Here is a 19,760-nt window from a genome sequence, read left to right as displayed (position 1 = left end):
GGGAAAATGCTGGGTCACTTTGCAACCAGATCATTCCCAATGGCTTCTGCCATGTTGATGAACTCTGGGATTAATAGCTGAGTCCATGTTAGCTGGGAATTCTTGCCACAACATTTAATCCCAAGAAAGGGAGAATAAAAAGGAAAAACAGAGGAATCTTCAGTAACCATAGGGGGAATATGGCTCTGTAATCTTTGTAGTTTCAAACAGTGTAAGCATCTGACATAAAATATACAAATAAACTGAAGGCAGAGTGTGGTATAAAGGATGAGGCAAACTAAGAGGGTCTTACTTAGGTCGCACATCTTGAGGGGGTTGGGAGGTGGGAATAGAGGTGATAGATTGCATTTTTGAAGAAGAGGGAAATCACTTTCCCAACTGCAAAGCAGGTCTTGAGCAGTACTGGAAGATTAACTAGTTTAGTAACAACACTACAGCAATAAACTACAAGAGCAGAATGAACATAAAGGGTTTTTCTTCTGTTTCTAAATCAGCATTTAGAAGGAGGCTGATGAATTGGCAAAACAAGGAGAAGATGCTGCAGTATTGGCAGGGCAGGAGTGCAAAATCTGATCTAGAGGAAAGTTTGGCTCTCTAGACTGTTGTAGTCAATGACTCAGTACGTGAGGCTTTCTCCATTTCCATCTCGGCTCATTTTATAAATTCTGCTTTTTCCACGTCTCTTTTCTGCTCTGTCTCTCATTAACTCCATGAGGCTTCTGAGCTGACTTGCTGCTCTTTTCTTTCAGGAGACGCTGAGTGCAGAGAGTGGGGAGGACAGTAATGGCATCAACTTGATGGATTTCTCAGACGAGATCCTTTTGCACATCCTGAGCTACATTCCTTGCACAGACCTTGTTCTGAATGTCAGGAGAACCTGCAGGAAGCTTGCAACTCTTTGTCTGGACAAGAGTTTAACCCACATGGTGCTACTTCATAAAGACTATCAGGTGGGGAGAAGCTGGCTTTATGATCAGCTTATGGAGGGGGGGAAGCATGGGATTGTAGCAGGCTGCCTGAGTGGGCTGCTTCTGAAAGTCTGAATACAGACTGATTTCTCCAAATACAAAACAAATCAAGACATGGTCATATCCTAGTAGGCCTGACTTGGAGGGAAGAGGAGGATTTCTCAAGAATTTGGACAGTTAGTATGGCTACTCTGGAGACCTAGTGTCACTTGGTTTAGGATGTAGTCCAGAAAGCCAATGTTATAACCACTTCTGGTTTTTGCTTGGGGAGCTAACTTTGTTAATTTCTTTTTTTTTTTTTTTTTTTTTTTTAAACTAGAATGAACAATAGAACTATTTTAGAACATCAGCTGTATTCCAAAGCACTTAAATAGAATTTTAAAAAAACCCTAAATTGTAGGTAATAGGCTGCAGGTAGTAAACTAAATGTACACTAACAACTTGAAAACCAGTAGCTCCAAAAAAGGTTAAATGTAGCTTTAATCACTTCTATCTGCCCAGGATGATGATGATAAGATGACATTACAGTGTATCTTATTTCTTCAGAATTTTTCTCTTCCTGGTAGTGGAACACCCACATAAAATGACTGTACACACAATGCTGTCAAATACACACTGTACATTAAAAACAGACAAATGTATTTTCCTGTCTCTTGGTTATAGAAAATCTTAAGTGTTGTAATGATAGTAGGTAGTAAAAATATCTTTCTGGTAGAAATGTGACTTAAATTGACTGTCTCTCTAAATGTAGCAAAGGGAGAAAGCATATTTCATCTAATGTGGAATGGGCTGGAAAGTGGATGAAGCAGAGAGAAGCAGTAGTTCCTCTGTCAACTTGAGCTGTTCCTCAGATACACACTTCTGCAGACATAGGGCCTGAAGCTGAGAAGTGGTGAATGCCCTCAATTCCTGCTGAAGTCATTGTTGCTTAGCACCTGTCAGATTCAGTCAGTAATGCAGACTCAAACTAGAAACTATATGAAATGTAATCTTCAGGATCCTAAGCCTGGAGGGTAAAGCGAAGTACCAGCAGTTGCAGCAGTATGATAATTAGCACTTACATTATGCTTTTCATCCCAGGTTCTCAAAACACTCTAGTAGAGGGTGTGTGTCATTATCCCCATTTTCAGATGGGAAACTGAGGCACAGAGAAGTGAGGCAGTATAATTAAGCATCCTCTCTAATATTACTAAAGTGTTTTTTATTTAAATACAGGTCAACAAGGACAAAGTGAAGCAGGTAATGAGGGGGATTGGAAAAGAGATCCACCAGCTGGACATGGCTGGCTGCTACTGGCTGCCCAGTTCCACCATTGACCATGTCATACGATGCAAGAACCTGGTGAAGCTGAACTTGTCTGGCTGCCACCTCACCTCCCTCCGCCTCTCCAAGATGCTGTCTGCTCTCCAGCACTTGCGCTCACTGGCGATTGATGTAAACCCTGGTTTTGATGCCAGCCACTTGAGCAGTGAATGTAAAGCCACGCTTAGTCGTGTACTGGAGCTCAAGCAGACCCTTTACACACCGTCATATGGAGTGGTTCCATGCTGCACCAGCCTTGAAAAACTGCTGCTCTATTTTGAGATCCTGGACCGATCCCGAGAAGGCTTTATTTTGTCTGGCCAGCTGATGGTGGGTGAAAGTAATGTCCCCCACTACCAGAGCCTTCGTGTCTTTTATGCTAGGCTGGCTCCTGGCTATGTCAATCAGGAGGTGGTAAGGCTGTATCTGGCAGTGCTGAGTGACCGGACCCCAGAGAATCTTCATGCCTTCCTCATTTCTGCCCCTGGCAGTTTTGCAGAGAGTGGAGCCACTAAAAATCTTTTGGACTCCATGGCTCGAAATGTTTGTCTGGATGCTTTGCAGTTGCCCAAATCCTGGATTAATGGATCTGGCCTCCTTCAGCACTTGAAGTTCAACAACCCTTTCTACTTCAGCTTTAGCCGCTGCACCTTATCTGGTGGCCACCTGATTCTGCGGGTTATTAATGGTGGGAAGGACCTCAAAAGCTTGACCAGTTTGAATCTCAGTGGCTGTGTTCACTGTCTGTCTTCTGACTCCTTGTTTCGGAAGGCAGAAGATGATATCGACAGCAGCATTCTGGAAAGTTTGGTGGTGTCCTGCTGCAATCTGAGACATCTGAACCTTTCTGCTGCCCACCATCACAGCTCGGCAAGCCTAGGAAAGCATTTGTGCCAGCTCCTGGCACGGCTAAGGCACCTGCTGTCTTTGGCACTGCCAGTTTGCTCCATCGCAGACGTTGCTACAAACACAGACAAGCCAGCTGTGCAGTCCGTGACTAGTGTGGTGCCACAAGGCCTTGGAAAGAAAGTCCGTATTGGGGTGCCAACATACCCCAAGAACTTGCAGCTGTCAAATCAGAAGTCTCAATCCTCTGTATTTTGGACTCTGTTGGAGAACCTCCTGTTTTTGAAAAACTTGGAGTTAATTGGGTCCAGCTTTTCCTCTGCCATGCCCCGGAATGAGCCAGCAATTCGGAACTCACTGCCTCCCTGCAGCCGGGCACAGAGCGTTGGAGATTCAGAGGTGGCGGCCATTGGCCAGTTGACCTTTTTGCAGAGCCTCACTTTAGCACAGCTGCCTAATATCCTCACTGGTTCTGGGCTCATTAGCATTGGATTGCGGTGCCAGCATCTTCGGACTCTCTCGTTAGCTAACTTAGGCATGATGGGAAAAGTGGTTTATATGTCTGCCCTCATGGACATGCTGAAACACTGCAAATGCTTGAGGGATCTCAGGTGAGGGCTTGTCATTGGTCTTCATTTTCATTCATGAATGTCTAGACGGGTGTGAGTATTTGTAGGTATGTTTTGGGAGGGAGATCTTCTTGGGCCAATGTAAGAATGACCATGTACTAGCTTTCAAATCCCAAAGAAGGTAAATATGATGGCCTGAAAACTAGAGGGTTTTCCTCCTAAATAGCAGGATTGTGGAGGTAGGAATGGATGGTGTGTCCTGTATGTCCTTGGGGAGCAGAGCTAGTCTGTATACCCTCAAGCCCCTGTGAGATCCAAGGAGGGCACATTCCTAGGATTCTCGCTTGGCACTGCAGAGCATTACAAGTTAACATGTTGGTCTACAAAGTGGTGTATCTCTTGATCTCTTATTGGGCCTCTAGTTAGCCCTCTTGGCTGGTATTTACTCTGTGATGATGCAGAAAATTTACCCTCCAAAAGCTTTATTCATTGCTGCTTCTGAATTGGCCTTTTTTCAGATAATTTGAGTGCTTTAACTCTCACAAACAAAGGTAGCATAACTTGCCCAGATACATAAAGAAACCTCAGTTGAAGCTAAATGACATGGTGGAAATTCTGTAGATTTCTTCGTGAGCTCTGAAGATGGCACTTACGTCAAAAGAACTGTTTATTTTTAAAACATCTGTGTGTTGGTGAAAGCTGCTGGATTCAAAGCTCTGGCTGACATCTGTCCATAGCAGGTACAGCATGGGCAGTGGCAGTGGAAGCTAAGAGAGAAACTTAGCCTTTGGCTCTGTCTACACAAGGGACTTTTGCTGGCACAACTATGTTGGACAGAGGTGTGATCCCTTACCGACATAGTTATGCTAGCAAAAATCCTTAGTGCAAATGCAGCTATACTGGCAAAGCTGTTTTACTGATATAGCTTTTTTTACTTGGGGATTGGTTTTATACCAATACAAAGCACAACTTTGTCATTATAGCTGTGTCTGCATTTGGAATCTAGTATACTGGCATTCTTGTACTGGTAAAGTGCTTCTAATATAGACCTGGCCTTTGAGAGGCTAAGCATCTCCAAAAAGACCTAGTTGCATAGCAAGACTAAACTTTGGAGAAAACAATTTGATGTGCAGTGGTCGTTTCCATTTGGCCAGGCCCAGAGAACTTTGCATCCAGGGACTGTGGTGTGCCTGTCCTCAGGAATGCCCTGTCTGTGGCAGAGAGGGTATGTACAGCTTCCCACAAAGGAAAAGTCCATATGTCTTCCATAGTAGTGGCATAAGAGCACTTTTCTTACGGTGTAATACATTTCCTAATGGAGCTGAGAAAGTTTGATCTGAGATACCGCTCAACATTCAGAACCTGGCAGTAAAGTTGTTAGTTAGCCAAATGACACCCAACCCATTTTTCAACTCCTCCATCCCAAAGAATTTTCTGCAAGCCTAGAAATTAATTTCAGGTGATGTTACAAAGCAGCAGTGTCACCTAGTGAATAAAATAGAGTATTACCAGAGTGTATTTTTCTGCCACTTCCCCTACCCATGTTTGGAAGTTAATGACCCAGAAAATGAGAACCAGTGTGTTTTTGTGTCAGGTTCACACTAGGATGATGACATATTGTGAAAAATCAGGCAAGTTGCTGATTTTCAGTTAACACAACTGGAAAATTGAGTATAATGCAGGATCGTCACTGACTGTCAGATATCGCTCACCTCTACGGTGAATTGCTGGGTAACTATCAAATACAAACATGCCACAAGCATCCTTGCTGCCAGTCATCCTTGCTGCCAGTCATTACCATGACAGAAAGTGCTGGACTGGCAAAATATGAACAATTATCAGGACTAAGAGTTTCTCAGATTATCTCACCATACTACAAAAGCCTGGATAGAGATTATCTAGTTCAGGGTGGGATTGCCTACTAGTTTATCATCTAGTGGATTACACTTCTCCAAGATCCTGGCTCTGCTGATCCAATGACTGGGTCTCATAACTGTTTTGAGAACCTTCTAGCAAATTTGGACTGGGCAGCCATATCTTCCTAGTGATATGTGCCTTGCTGACTGTTTGCAGTGGAGATATTTTCAGAAAAACGGTTTTTGTACATGTAGAATCCAGTGAGGCTGCAAGTTACAGCATGGAAACTGATAGCTTCCAGAAATTTACGAAAGGGAGGGAGGTATTTAGTAATTTCCACTGTGAATTTTCAAATTGACACATTTTTTCTGAAATGGTCCACATGCTGCAAACTGACTGTTGGATTCCTTTACTTAATCAAATCCAGAACAGCTCTTCTGCCCATGTGAATTATAGGAGAGATTGTATAGAAGCTTGTGATAACAGATTCTTCTTTGACCCCTCTTCTTTCTCCATCTCCCCTCCTTTGACCTGTGAGTCTTGAAGGTGTTCAGCCTGGTGGCTCAGAGGCATTAGGTCTCCATCAGTGTCTCTTATGAATCAGTTTTTAATACTTGGTTCTCTCTGCCTGGAGTCTTACCTTGCTCTAGGCAACAAGCTCAATGTGACTAGCTCGTTCAACTTACGGTGCGCTTGAGCAGCAGGCCCCATGGTCCATATCACCTAGCCTTCTGACCAGATGCCAGGTAGCCAAGTCTGGGCCTCCCTCAGTTTCTGTTTGCTGCTGTCATGTAAACAGCTCATTGCTGAAGGGTAGCATTCTGTAAGCAAGAGGACTCAGATTGGAGTATCACCTATGCTATGGGATGGTGCCTCACTCAGACACGAGACTATCATGTGTGCTGTGTATATTTAGTGCCAGGCTACTCCTGATCTTTGAATCCTCCAGCTGTTTTCAAGTGGGGAGCAGTACATGGCTAAATTGGAGAAACTTATTGTGCCATGCAGAACCCCATACGAATACTGCATCTCCCACTTGTTTTAAAGCAGCAGACACACAATTTCATCCTCTGACTTGTTTGTGTTTTCCTTTCAGGCTAGAGCAGCCGTACTTCAGTGCTAACACCCAGTTCTTCCAGGCACTGAGTCATTGTTCTTCTCTCCAGCGTCTTTGTATCATCTCCCGGAGTGGGACTCTGCAGTCTGATGCAGTGATGTCATTCATGGCCGACTGCCTTGAGGTCATCATGTGCCACATGTTTATGGGAGAATCTCTCACATTTTGCAGAAATCTTCAGCAGTCCATTGTACAGAGGTGAGTGAGAGAGGGGCTGAAGTGTGATTTCTGGCACGGTTCAGGATTTATCCCCGCTGCCTTCCCTCCAGCTTTTATATGGGCAAAGTGTGGGAGTACTAGTGTTCTCCTGGCCTTTTAGAGTGCCAAGAAGCTGACAGGTGACATTTAACTCCTTGGCATAAACAATGGCCTCTTATAAATATAAGAGCCAATCAATGAGATACCTTGTAGGTATTCTGTAAAAAAGTTTTTAATTGCCTTGTCCCATGATGACTGATTTGAAGTTTTGGTCATGCAGTTACATCATAAATCAAGTGACAACTTCATGCAAACAAAACATCTTGCAGCATTTTAAGTACTGAAGATGTCCAACCTTGAGCCTTTTCTCCTTTCCCACAATTAACTACAGCTCATTCCCTTGTGAATGTCGCTTACTAATAGTGCCCAGTAGAGCAGTTCAAAGCCTTCTGATTGGCTAAGGGGGTTTCTTTTTGGTATAGCCCTTGCATGTTTGGCAGTTCCTAAGTCTTGTCTAGCCCCTTGCAGTGTTCTGAAGCTCACGTGGTGGGAGGTGTTTGTGTGCGAACTGTGAACCACTTTTGAAAATAAAGCTTTTAATTACACTTGTCATATCTGAGCCTTCTAATGGTGGCAGCCATCTCTCAAAATATTTCCCATTCAATAGAGACTTCCCACTATATTTTTCTTAAAGCATTTGGTGTGTTTTCTTAGTCACCTTCTATGGTTTTCATCTGTTACATTTTAATAAAAATTTCAAATCAAATGGCATCATTATTGTATCCTAGGTGGTAGCTCTACCCCAACTCTTCTCCAGTTTCAGGCTTGTTTCCTAGGATTAAATCCCAAAGAGCCTATGACTCTATTAGCTACCTAGTAAGCTATGTACAAGACTGCTTATTATTGCCTCTAGGAGCGTGCATGTTCCTTTGGGATAGTAGCTACTGGAAAACGTACCAGTATCTGAGTAAAGAGCGTCCCTATGATGTGTCAAGCGTTTTTTGTGTTTTACTGGGTGCTCATATCTGTAAAAGCATTTCTTTATCTAATTCTACTGTGTGCTGTGAGTATCTTTAGAAAGATCTAAAAATCCCCCGTCTGCTTTTCTCATTCTACATGCCTGTCCGAGATGTCACTGCAGTGTTGGCCAGAATTTTAATATCCTTTTATTATGTGGAGCTGTGCTATTCCTCACTCATATTGTAGAACTCTTCCTCCTCCTCCTCCTCTTTTCTATGCTACATACCCCTTCTGGAAATTCTGTGTCTCTTTATATTTTAATGCCCAGTAATTTTCCAAAGAGCAGCTGATGCCTCATGGAAAATGTTGAAAACTGTTCTGTATTTAGTAACAATCCTGCTTGTCATATTATGATTCTTCCCTTGTGTTTTATTAATAGGGATGTTTATATGAAAACATGATCTTTGGGGGGGTTTTAAAGAGAGCATCTGCTCCTACTGTTAATTCTCCACCTGAAGTCATAATCCTCTGACACTGTAATTCGTGGCTCTGGAAACGATTTTGATGTCACCTAAGATTATGACTTCAGGAAGAGGATAAGCAGCAGGAGCAGATGCTTTCCTAAGCAACAGAGATCTTGGTCTCATGCAACTGTCTCTAGTAATAAAATACAAGGAAAGAAGTACAGAAAATGATGTGTAAGCAGAACACTAAGGCTTCCATGCCACATTAGCGAGTCTTTAACCATGTGACTTTCCAGCATTACCATTTTGGGTCCTTGTACAAATATGCCTTCAAATGGGATCAAAATTGACTCTCTTGACTAGTTTATCTGCAACTGTGAGGGTAAAAAAATATACGGTAAAACAGAGAGGGACTATTTTTGCTAGCTAGCTCATTGCTAGATCTTTTGAAGAGAATTCTGGTTTGCACAGTGTTGCTCTTTAGTATGCTGGTATTGTACCCCCAAATCCAACAATCTAATATTACAGAAAACATCCATGGGTCCAGCAAATATGAGATAAAATATCCTTATTCCAGAGTAAGAAAATAGTGATTTTGCTTTGGAAATGATTGATATGGGCAGAAAACATGAAGGGCTAGTGTGTGTGGGGACAAAAGCAGGAACTCTAAAAGCTGAGCCTTTCTTTGTTTGCTTCCCTCCCTCCCTCTGAGCCATGTGGGAGTATATCAGGACTTTCTCTGTTGTTATGGACTAGACTTCCTTGTTTAGGAATATGGAGATGATTTGATTTGGATGCTGCAGGGACCTGGGGATGGCTAGTTTTGAATGGGGAAATGCACCTTAAGTCATTTTAATTGTCATTCTAAAGGGATTTGGCGAATTGAAGGCTCTAGAAAGATTTAGTATTAAACGTGCAGAGGTGCCTGTGCTGGAGCCTGTGGAGTTTGGAGTGTTTGAAAACATGGTCTAGTGCAGTGATATTCGGACTCTGGTCTACAGAAGGGACTCATGCTGGTGATCCAGGGAGAGCAGACTGGTCACTTGGTGCTGTTTCTCTCTTTCCAGCTGCTGAATTGTATTAGAAGAAGTGGAAAATATATTAGGAAAACGTTATTTTTCCATGTAAGTAATTGCTGCAGCCTTAACAAGAATGTTGATTGACTATCAGTGAGCGGGGAGGTGGTCCATAATCATAAACAGGAAGTTTATTGGTGTTCAGGAGATGCTAACCAGATGTCCAAAGTTTGAGAATCCTTGTCTGGTAGATGGAGCGCAGGGGGAGCGGAGGCAGGAACTCGGGTGTTTCAGTACCAGCTTGGTATTGCCTTGATCTAAGTCCTCAGAAAATTGTCTTAAATGTTCTCCTCTTCTATAAAATGGGGATACTTAAGTGCCTACCTCACTGATAGGCTAGCGGGAGGTCCAACAGCTTAGCTCCTGTTCTGTAGAGATGAAGAGGTTTATAATTGTATCCTTTTAATCTTGTGGCTACTATAGGCAAGGAGCGACATAGGTCCAGCTTCGCATGGAATTCATTCTCTAAGTGTAGGCTTTTAACAAACGAGTTTTCATCTTTAAATCAGTGCAGCACCCTCTCTGCTTGCATTGGTAGTGAATTATGTTTTATGTCCCAACATCTCTGATGCATTAGAGATTTTTATATGAACCACACAGCTATAAATGTAAAAGTTGTTGGGGTGAAGCTGGGTTTCCTGGTAGTTGGCAGGGGCTGGTTGGGTTTTTGGCATTAGCTGAGAAGATGAGGTATTTTGGGACAGGCACAGTAATTGGGTGCTTATGCTGTAGCGAACAGTGAAATAGCTAACAATGTTGAAACTTAAATTATCTTCAGTCATTAGAAGATTTGGACAGTTCACAACTCTGAGCCACTGTGTCCGGCTGTCTGCAGAGTCAAGAAGATATTGCTGCCTCAGTTTACACTTGGTTCATGTTTTCACCTTCCCATCATAAGGGGTAGAAACTAAATTTTTTAACGAAAACTTAAATTTTGGAGCACAGCTATGTGGCAGAGGGTGCATTCCATGGTTGTAGAATATATTGTGCCCTGACTCTTGACAATTTTATAACTGAAAGGCTTTGTGTAAAATGTTGGCTTATAGCCAGCTTCAGAAGTTGTCCCAGTTGGTAGCTGAGTATTAATGGTCTCTCTGTGTCTAGTTTATTTCAGTATCTAACATAGATGCATATTTTTGAGCTTTTAAACTTTGGTATGTTTATGATATTTGGTTCTAGCTTCCCTTACCTGTGTGTTATGTGTGTTGGTTGTGGTGGTCACTTTTTCCTCCAGATGCCTCTGATACAATTTTGTGTCCACTGCACTGATACATAGTAGAGATTGCAGAACTGATATGGAGCCCTCCCCTGTAGTTCAGCAAACAGAATGACTGTGGCTAACTACTGCACTGTGGCATTGGGAGTGTGCGTGCGTGCGTGTGTGTGCGCGCGCGTGCGTGCATGTGCTATCATTTACCTCTCCTATGGTCCAAGCACACACTAGTCCCTCTTAGGAAAGGAAGGATGATCCAGGGATTACAGCACTAGTAAGGGACTTGGGAAACACAGGTTCAATTCCCTGTGCTGCCACAGACTTCTTATGGACAAATCAGTTCCTATCTCTGTGCCTCAGTTCCCTATCTGTGAAACGGGGATAACAGCACCGCCCTGCCCCATGGACTGTTGTAAGAATAAATACATTAAAAGATTGTGGAGTGCCCAGATATTTTGGTGATGGGGGCCATATGAGTACCTAGCTAAAAATGGAGCTAATGAGAACGCTGCTGTTTCCTTTTTAGATTTACACATTGCCACTACCAAAAATACACTTCTGAAATATTTCACTCCAGATGGGTGTTAAATTTACTTAAGTAGGTGTTCCATTAAAACTGCTACATGTGTTAATTCTAGAAATGTACTGTAATATTATGTTTCATGAATATGGAGCATGACGGTTTTCATAATTCTAGTCTGACCAATTCTGTTGAGCAAGAAAGTTTCCTCAGGAGGCAAGATTAAATGCTTCCTTGTGGGATTTGTTTTACTAACTCTTGCTGTAGATTTTAAAAATAGTTGTACATAACCAGTGTGTCAAATCCTATTACACCCAGACACTTCTATAGCGTGATGACATTGCTTTCTCCAAGCTGCTTTCCCAAAGGTCTTTGAAGGGTAGTACTCCTAAATCTCCACTAGATAGAGCTGTGGTCTATAGTAGATCTACCAACAATGTTGATTATGTGGCGCGTGCCATGTATTTCTTCACCCCAGAAATCTTGCAGCAAAAGAATTTAAATCACTTTTGCTTAGTGCTTCTACATGGCACCATTAGTGGGCACCGTACTTCACAAATGCTGAAGAGAAGTTCCTTTTCCTGTGGAGTTTACCAGCAAAAGAATGGACTGCAGAAAGGGGTGTGGTATTAAATGTTTGGCAAATGTCTTACTGGCTCCAGGGACTTTTTCTTGTTTTTTTCAGCTTATTTTTATTCATTTGCAACTGGTAATATTTAATCTTTAGACTATTACACCTATAGCACCTGTCACCGCAGCTATTTTCAGGCACACTTCAATAGTAAACAGTAAAAATCTCTGAAAAGTCCGTTACAAAACACCATAGAACTAGAATGGAAATGTAGCTATATCTCAGCGATAAAAGGCCTTTATCAGAGAGGAGAATCATTGAGGATTGTCAATGTATAAAGCTAAAACATCAAGGAATACATTAGAGTAGTGATATTTATAGTAATGAGATCACAATTAAGACTGAGTTTTTGGAGCAGGACTGGACAGCTTCAGATTGCAAACTAACTGCAGTGTTTTGAGGAAGTATGTGATGAAGGGTGGTGATTGCACTGCTTGGTATAGTTATTTCTCTCTCCAGAATGCATTATTGTGTTACCTTATACTTGCTGCTACTATTGAAGTATTCTGGCTCGTTGTACCTGTTGCAAAAGGTAGTAGCCAGCTACTATAGCAGCATGAGTATTTGGGTGATCCAGGGAACTGATGCAGGGCTGAGCGCCAGAGATTTCTGTTTTCCAGTCCTGGCTATATAACTATCTTGTTGTATGGTCTTGGACAAATCAGCCTTTTTGCCTCTGTTTTCCCATCTGTATTGGTTACTTGTCTCCATCGTGCTGTTGAAGACTGTTTACGCAATGCTTTGTGCATTTAAAATGTTGTGTTTAGTATTACACAAGGCTGCAAAGTGACTGACTCCACAATCCTATTACTCCAGCCACCACTGCTCTCAGCCCCCCTTGTGAATCCTAGGAACTAGAGATTGGGGGGAGAGGAGGAAAAGCAGTACCAGTCCTCTTTTCCAAACCCCTGTACCATAGGGTTCTTCCCACCATTGTAAATGTAGTGCTGTCTAGTTTGAAATGACTTCAGCAATCGGACTCCTACCACTTCCCTTGAGTGGCTATTCCACAGTCTAATTAGACCTCCCTGTTAGCAAACTTTGCTAGTATTTAGCCTAGATCTTCCTGTGTTCACTCTCATCCTTTTCTAACGGTAAACTCTTGGATTCTCCTGAATAGCTTTCTCCTGTGGTGATGGTTACACCCTTAAAATGTTTATCCAATTCCCTTCCTCCAACTGTCTCCTTAGTTGTCATTTAGTCTAGCTATGAATATTTAATTCTCACTGTCCCTCTATCCCATTAATCAGTATAGGTGTTCCTCTCTGAAAGTCTCTCCAATTGGTCAACCTTCTTCTAGTGAATGCACTTTTTTGACCCATGGGATTCCTATTCCTCGTGACACTCAGTTCAGATTTTGGTGGAAACTGACTGGCTCCTATGGATATTACCTCTGAGTTGCAGAGCTAAAGCTTAGGGGGAAAATCCCTGTGGGGGTGAAAAGCTAGTGCAAAATTACAAAGCCTCTTTGTGAATTCGTTAAAATTCTCCACCATGCTCTTCTGTGCTGCCCCACCTGGGTGTTGCAATTACCTTGATGTTGCGAAGAGCTGGTATTACTGCCTTATGGCGTACTCTAGATTCAAAGCTGAGTCTTTGCCTTCTCTTCTCCCCACTTCTTTCTGACCTTGAAAATCTACCTCCTAGGACACTGCTGTTCTTTATGAACCCAGTGTTGGCACATTAGCTGCCATGCCAACTTCACTAGCCTAAGCGTGCTGTGTACTCGGTACCTGCCTCTGATTGAAAGAAGGCTTAATGTATTGCTAGACTGGTATTGTGAATCATTCGAATCTTCTTCCAGCTTTCATTATCTGTTTCGTTTCCTGCTCTTAGAAACCCCTGAATCATCCTGTCTCAGACTGAATCAATAACACACTGCATCCATGTCAGCTTACATTACCCACTGGAGTGCTTGGTGAAATTTGACTGTATTCTGGGCATGGTATTGCAACCATCATTAGCACTGCTTAGCTTTGACATGGGGCTAGTTGAGGCTACCTCTGTATAGGCAAACTGGGCTGATTTGTAGGTGCATAACTGATGGGATTTTAATATTTTCTTCTTGGGGCCACCCCTCTATCCCCTTTCTGGCTGCATTGCTGTTGCTAGCCTGAACCGCTCCTCCTAGCTATTTGTGCCCTCCACAGCATGCACACTAGGCAGGGCAGTGGTAGAGGATAGCATGATCTGGGCACAGTCCTCCTCAAATAGATCCGAAGTCTTGTGTCCCGTGCAGCATGATCCCTTACTTTCTCCTGCTTTACGCAGTCTTAGCGGAATCTGTGCTCCGGTGCCTGTTCGCATAAATGAACGTGGGTGTGACGAAGTCTGAACAGAAGCTTTAATGCGTTTCCAAAGTAGAAAATACACTTAATTGAGCAGCTATTGCAATAACATCTTAATCTGCAGAAGATGTTAAGAAAAAACTTCCCAATGTGTTTCAGCTTGTTCTGGCGGTGTGCCGCCCTGGGACTCGTGCTGGGTGCGCTGGCATCTTTCTTTTGGTTCCTATCTCTTAATCTCCAACTGACCACTCATGTTTGACTGCTTGGTCTGCAGCTCAGTGGGCATAAGAACTTCCACTTCTTAAGTGCCCCAAAATCTTAAAGCACTTTACCATTAAGCCTCACAGAACCCATGTGGAGTTAGTGACATATCATCCCCATTTTACAGATGGAGAAACTGAGGCACAGAGAGATGAAGTAACTTGTGCATGCTTGCATAGTGAGTGTGACTGATGTCACTTCCTGTTCAGATTTCCTAGCCATAACACTATCCTTTCCCTGCTGGGAAATGACATTGTGAAATGACATTCACTGAAATCTAGGGGAAAGCAGCAGGATAATCTGGCTTGTCGTTTCTTGACTGGCTTCCAGAGTCCTGTCCACGCCTATTGGTCAGAGGTTGGAGGCTGTAATTAAGAAACTTGAAGTGAGGGAAATGATGGGGTTGGTTAGAATGCCGTTGGGGACAGCTCTGGTCATAGCAGATGTGGGTATGGAGGGACCCTGCTACCGAAAAGCACTTTCAAAGAGAGCTGTGCTGTGAATATGGCTGGTTCTGCTGAATATGACAGTATTTTAATGAACCCAAGAATCTTGCTTTCCTGTGGAGCTCTTGACTGTAACTCCTGCTCTGGAGTTATAAAATGGAGTCTGCTAATCATTGATATTTCAAAGGGGTACACAGCAAGAAAGGCACAGGGGAATTGGCCCACTTTACAGTGGCTGCCCACCAACTTTGTACCCCTCTTGGGAGACTCCGTGAAGGACAGGTAGATGTAAATGGAGCTCTCTGCCTCATGAAAGAAGGCACTCTGGGGATAATTATACCAATATGTTCTATGGAACCAGAGCTCTGGCACAAATGGAAATTAGCCCCATAGAAGTTATTGGGGTAGGAAGGTATTTGTGTGCGCGCGTGCATGTTTGTTTTGCAGGTCTAATGATTGAAATTTCTTAGTGCCGGTGCAATGTGCTGGAAGTGACCCATGCAGCAGAACTTAATAGTGTGTATGCCTGGTGTGACTGGGGACAAAAATGCATATAGGTCATGCCACTTAAAGATGACCTGTCTGCCATTCTGACTCTCAACCTTTTTTGTACTAAATTAATCCCCTATGAACTGTGCACAATGTGTGCTCTGCTGCTTATGTGCTCTTTGTAGCTTCTGCCATGCCGCACTTCAGGGAAGGGAATTTCAGGCCCTGGTTTAGGTACGCTGGCATTGCTTCTAGGCTTCAGCCTCATGTTTAAATCACAAATATCTTGTCCAGTGAAAACAAAACTGCTGGAGTTTCTGGTTTGGGGCTAAACAGCGTGCACATATGCACATGCAGCTGAAAAAAAAGTATATTACCAGATATTGGGCAAAATGTGAGTTGTATTGAATTCCCTTTTCTTGGTTAATTAGCTGCTTTCTGGAGTAATGCTCCAAAGTCAGAAATGATGTGTAAGTGGTGTTAAAAATGGTAAGTAGGTGTAGAGTCTAAGCTTGCATAATTTACACACCGAGATGCTGGCAGAAGGTAAGCTGGAGCATGGTTGGAGTGGAAGGATAGTGAATGAATTCTAAATGAATTCTAACTGGATCCAGTTCAACCAAAGGGTACTCTGCTCCCCCAAGTCATGGCACTCCTGGCTCCCTACCAGTTCTTCCTTCTCCTTAGTCTCCATCCAGGATCACAAAACTCCTAGATGATACTCTGCCTCCCCACTCTTCCCACCCCGATCTAATTTGGTGTCTTCGTGGCCCTCCTAGCTCAGGTCCTGAATTTGTGGATTCGTGGATCCTGCCTTAATCTCCTAGCAGAAGACCTACATTTGTCCTCCTTTAGTTGCTTTTCCCGCTATGCACCTCTTCCCATCCCCTCATTGTGTACGTTATCCCTGCTTAACTACCCTTACACCTACTTATTGGTATGTATGAAGTGGTGTGCCGAATTCAGAAGATGGTAAGGTACAGTAGCTTTGTTATATTCCTCTGGAGGTCTCTGGTGCAGCAGGGAAAGGTGAAATTAGTTTCAATGCAGGATGTCTCCAAGTCCTTTCAAAGCCCCTCCTTATAACCAAGAAAAAAGAAGTTTGTGCAGCACCTACCACATTGAGACCTTTTTCCTAGTGACAGTTTCTGGGAGCTACTGCTATGCAAATAACTAAATTGAGCTATTAATAAACTGTGCCCGAGTGTTGCGTACTTTTCGCTAAATTTTGCTTGTTCTCAGCTGCCCTTTCTATGCTGCTTTACTAGGTGGAGCTTAAAGGGCTCATCCTGTCTCCATTTTAAAAGTACATTTGACAGCACATATATGGGTGTTTGCCATGAGATAATGAATTCAGTATAGTGACTCTTTCGTCCTGCATAAAATCAAGGGAATCTGATTGAAGTACAGATTTGTTCCAACTTTTTCTTCTTTTTTGACTTTGTCTATGACCTACAGAGTGGATCCTGTCGTGCCAGTTGGAAATAATTGAGACTGTAGTGTAGGTTATTTACCAGATTGTTCCTTTGAAAATACTCTTACTGTGCCCGGTCCACACCCACTTTGACATAATTTTGGGGCAGGCAACAAAACTCCATTAACCCATTTTGGCTAAGAGCCTTGTGTATCACATTAGGTGTAATTATAGGACAGGATAGGATGGAAAGGGTCTTGCCTTTACTAATGCCAGAATGAATTTTAAGTGCATCACAATCTCTGTATTCATTTTCTGGCTCCGTGGATGACTATGACCAGTTGCAGATGTTTACATCCAAATACATACTCATCAGAAGCCTGCTTTTGTAAAATGGGCTCTTGTTGATTTGAGGCTAACTATACTGGACCAGAGGTTGCTATGGAAAACTTGTACTTTTCTTTGTTGTCCTAGAGGTTTTCCCCAATTAAAGGATAAATACTAAGGAGCCAGCTAGTCAATTTCATAGAAAATTTACTTTCATGTGATTAATCATGATGAGTCTAGTTTGGAGATAAATTGTAGGAGAAAGTAAGCAACTTCACAATTTTTGGCTTGTTTCCCTTGGAATAGAACAGGGATTCGTGTCTGGAGCTGCAGCTCTTTTGTCTCCCTAGATCCACATCCCCCTCTATCCTACGGGTTTTCACTAAACATGCCATACGCTTTCAGAGAGAGATCCAGTTTGAAATCCATCCAGGTATGGAATGTGAAGGAAGAATCTTCAAGAAGATTACAGCAGCTATTCTGCAACTCATTAACTCAATCTCTTTCCCTTCTCCCCATCTCCACCCCGTGCCTGGGGTCTTTTACTGCTGGTACTAAGTGCTGTTTGCTTAATCTAGCCCACCTGGACAGGTGTATGAAGAATGGAATTGCCTTCTGGGGGAGATCTGAAGGATCATATACACAGCATCTGCAGAGGAGTCTGCTTTTGGGAAATGCTAATCCCATTTTAACAGTATGACAGCAGCTCGTTAAAAGCTGTTTTGAAATGTGCAGCTAAAGGAGTGGCTTTGCACGCACACACAGCTGAGAATAATGGTAAACCATGTGCGTTTCATTTTTATTTTAAATTGCGCAAATTGAATATGGAAAGAATTCACAGGCATAAACTTGCTGTGGTATGCAATTTACAAGTTTCACAGCAACATACAGTTTCCAGTTTTAAAATATATAAATCACAAAATCCAAAGCATATTTCAGCCTCTTTTGCTGCAGATCATGTTCAAAGTTCTTCAAAAAAAGTATGTACATAAATCCAGCTTCTTGGAAGGCATGTTTAATGTGTGTTTTTCCAGTAGTCTGAGGCAAATTATGTGTAAACTTGTTTAGAGTCCCACTTTTTAAACTCCATATAAATACTGTTTGTAGTTTGTGTGGTGTTACAGTAGCATCCAGAGACCTCAGCTGAGATTGGGGTTTTGCTACGCTGGGTGCTGTACAAACACAGAAATAGGAGCTGCTTTTCTTTGCTTTGAAGAGTTTACAATCTAAGGCCCCAATCCTATAGAGATCTGCATGGGAGGACCCCTGCACTGAGCTCTAGTGAACTTGGGGGGAGGGTCTACCTACATTGTTCCTTCTGTAGGATAGGGGGCCTTAAATGAGTAACCTATGGAAGACCTGAAGGGAAGAGAGAATATCCAATATGTTTGCTAGATCCTTGTGTTGAAATTACATAAATACCAACTTTACCCAACTGCCTTTCGCCTGGCTATTATTTGTTGGCTAATTCCTTGCAAGCACTGTTGCAGAAGTGGGTCATGAGATGGGAATTGGAGGCAAAGGTAGCAGGTTTAGGGAGAGGTTTCTGGGCATAAGGGGTGGCATTGAAGCAAGCCCAGTTTGTGGGAGGTGCTCCTTAGATCCATCACCCAGAGAGAAATGCCAACCTCTTGTGGATTGAACTCCAGCTTGATATATCTGCCAGCATTAATCTTTAATCAGCAATAATTGCTCTGAAGTTTCATGTGGGGTTCTAGCACCGGAACTTAGTCACTTTACAGCACTGCATCCCTGTAGCACATATATAGATAATTATTTTAGTGTGATGGGTGTGCTCAGAATTGGACAGACACATGGGTAGACAAGAATCTTGGTCTACAGTGGACACTACAACAGGTCAGACACATGATTTACAGTCTGAATGTTGAACAAAGTTCTGCCTCAGTGGGTTTGTTTTAACATGGATCCCAGTCTACCCTATAATAGTTAAGGAATAAACCCTGGACACACAGCTCAGGGAGATTGCTAGAATCCTGCTAGCAACATCCCATGCATTTAAATATGGTTATGTAACTATTCTAATAACATCAGCGTAGATATGGCTCATCACCATCAGCCACTCAATGCTAAAAGGCTTACCTGCCTTCATTCTGATGGTCTTTTCTTACCTTGTTGTGGTTCCACCCCCCCACCAAACCCTCCCTCCACACACAAAAAACCAACCCCAAAACCCGTGTTCTTCTGTTACTGCTCTGAGTTGCTGTCATACACAGTGCTTGCTATCTGGGGTCTGCTTTCATTTAAAAAGTATTGCATATGAATTTAACTTCTGTTTTTCCTCCTGCTCTGTAACTACAACCCTGCTGCTCCTATATCTCCTGTTGTCACATCCGTCTGCTCTCCATTGAAAGGTCTGTGATGCTCAGTGTCTGTTGAATGAAGTGACACAAAAATTAGGAGCAGAATTGGCTGGGGCTAAAAAGATTGATGTAGAAAGGAGTGGAGGGAAAGGGCTAATAGATCAAAAATGTATTAAACCAAAATTCTAGTGGCAAATGTGGCTATTTGCTTTTGAGTTTACTCAAAACTGGAACTGTGTGTGTCTGTCACAGGCTGTTATGTGGCTTTTATTAAAAATGACACTGTTGCCAATGTATTATTCTAACACCCGTAAACATTTAGTATCTGTAGCTTTATAGCTTTCCAGCCTGTCTATATACCGTTTGCAGTACGACTGAGCCTTCAGTGATAATCCCAGGCCCAGTCCTGGGGCAAATCTCAGACAACTTTGTCCTGATTTTGCAGGCTGTATAACCTGCCATTGTTGGTGAAGGCTTAAACTGCTACCCACCA

At 42.7% G+C, this 19,760-nt stretch overlaps 1 protein-coding gene across 4 annotated transcripts in view; it reads left to right on the top strand.

The window, feature by feature from the left end:
- The window catches only part of FBXL18 (F-box and leucine rich repeat protein 18), a 55,794-nt gene that overhangs the window by 2,546 nt on the left and 33,488 nt on the right, over positions 1-19,760 (top strand). For all 4 annotated transcript variants that reach the window (XM_067534114.1, XM_067534112.1, XM_067534113.1 and 1 more), the window contains exons 2-4: positions 750-950; positions 2,184-3,727; positions 6,639-6,857. In XM_067534114.1, the coding sequence (XP_067390215.1) occupies positions 750-950; positions 2,184-3,727; positions 6,639-6,857 (1,964 nt within the window). The remainder of the gene's footprint in view (positions 1-749; positions 951-2,183; positions 3,728-6,638; positions 6,858-19,760) is intronic.

This window comes from Emydura macquarii, unplaced genomic scaffold (genome assembly GCF_026122565.2).
Source record: "Emydura macquarii macquarii isolate MOO-44397 ecotype Brisbane River unplaced genomic scaffold, CSIRO-AGI_Emac_v2 contig_3390, whole genome shotgun sequence".
In the NCBI taxonomy this organism is placed as follows: domain Eukaryota; kingdom Metazoa; phylum Chordata; order Testudines; family Chelidae; genus Emydura; species Emydura macquarii.
This window is presented reverse-complemented; position numbering and strand designations above follow the sequence as displayed.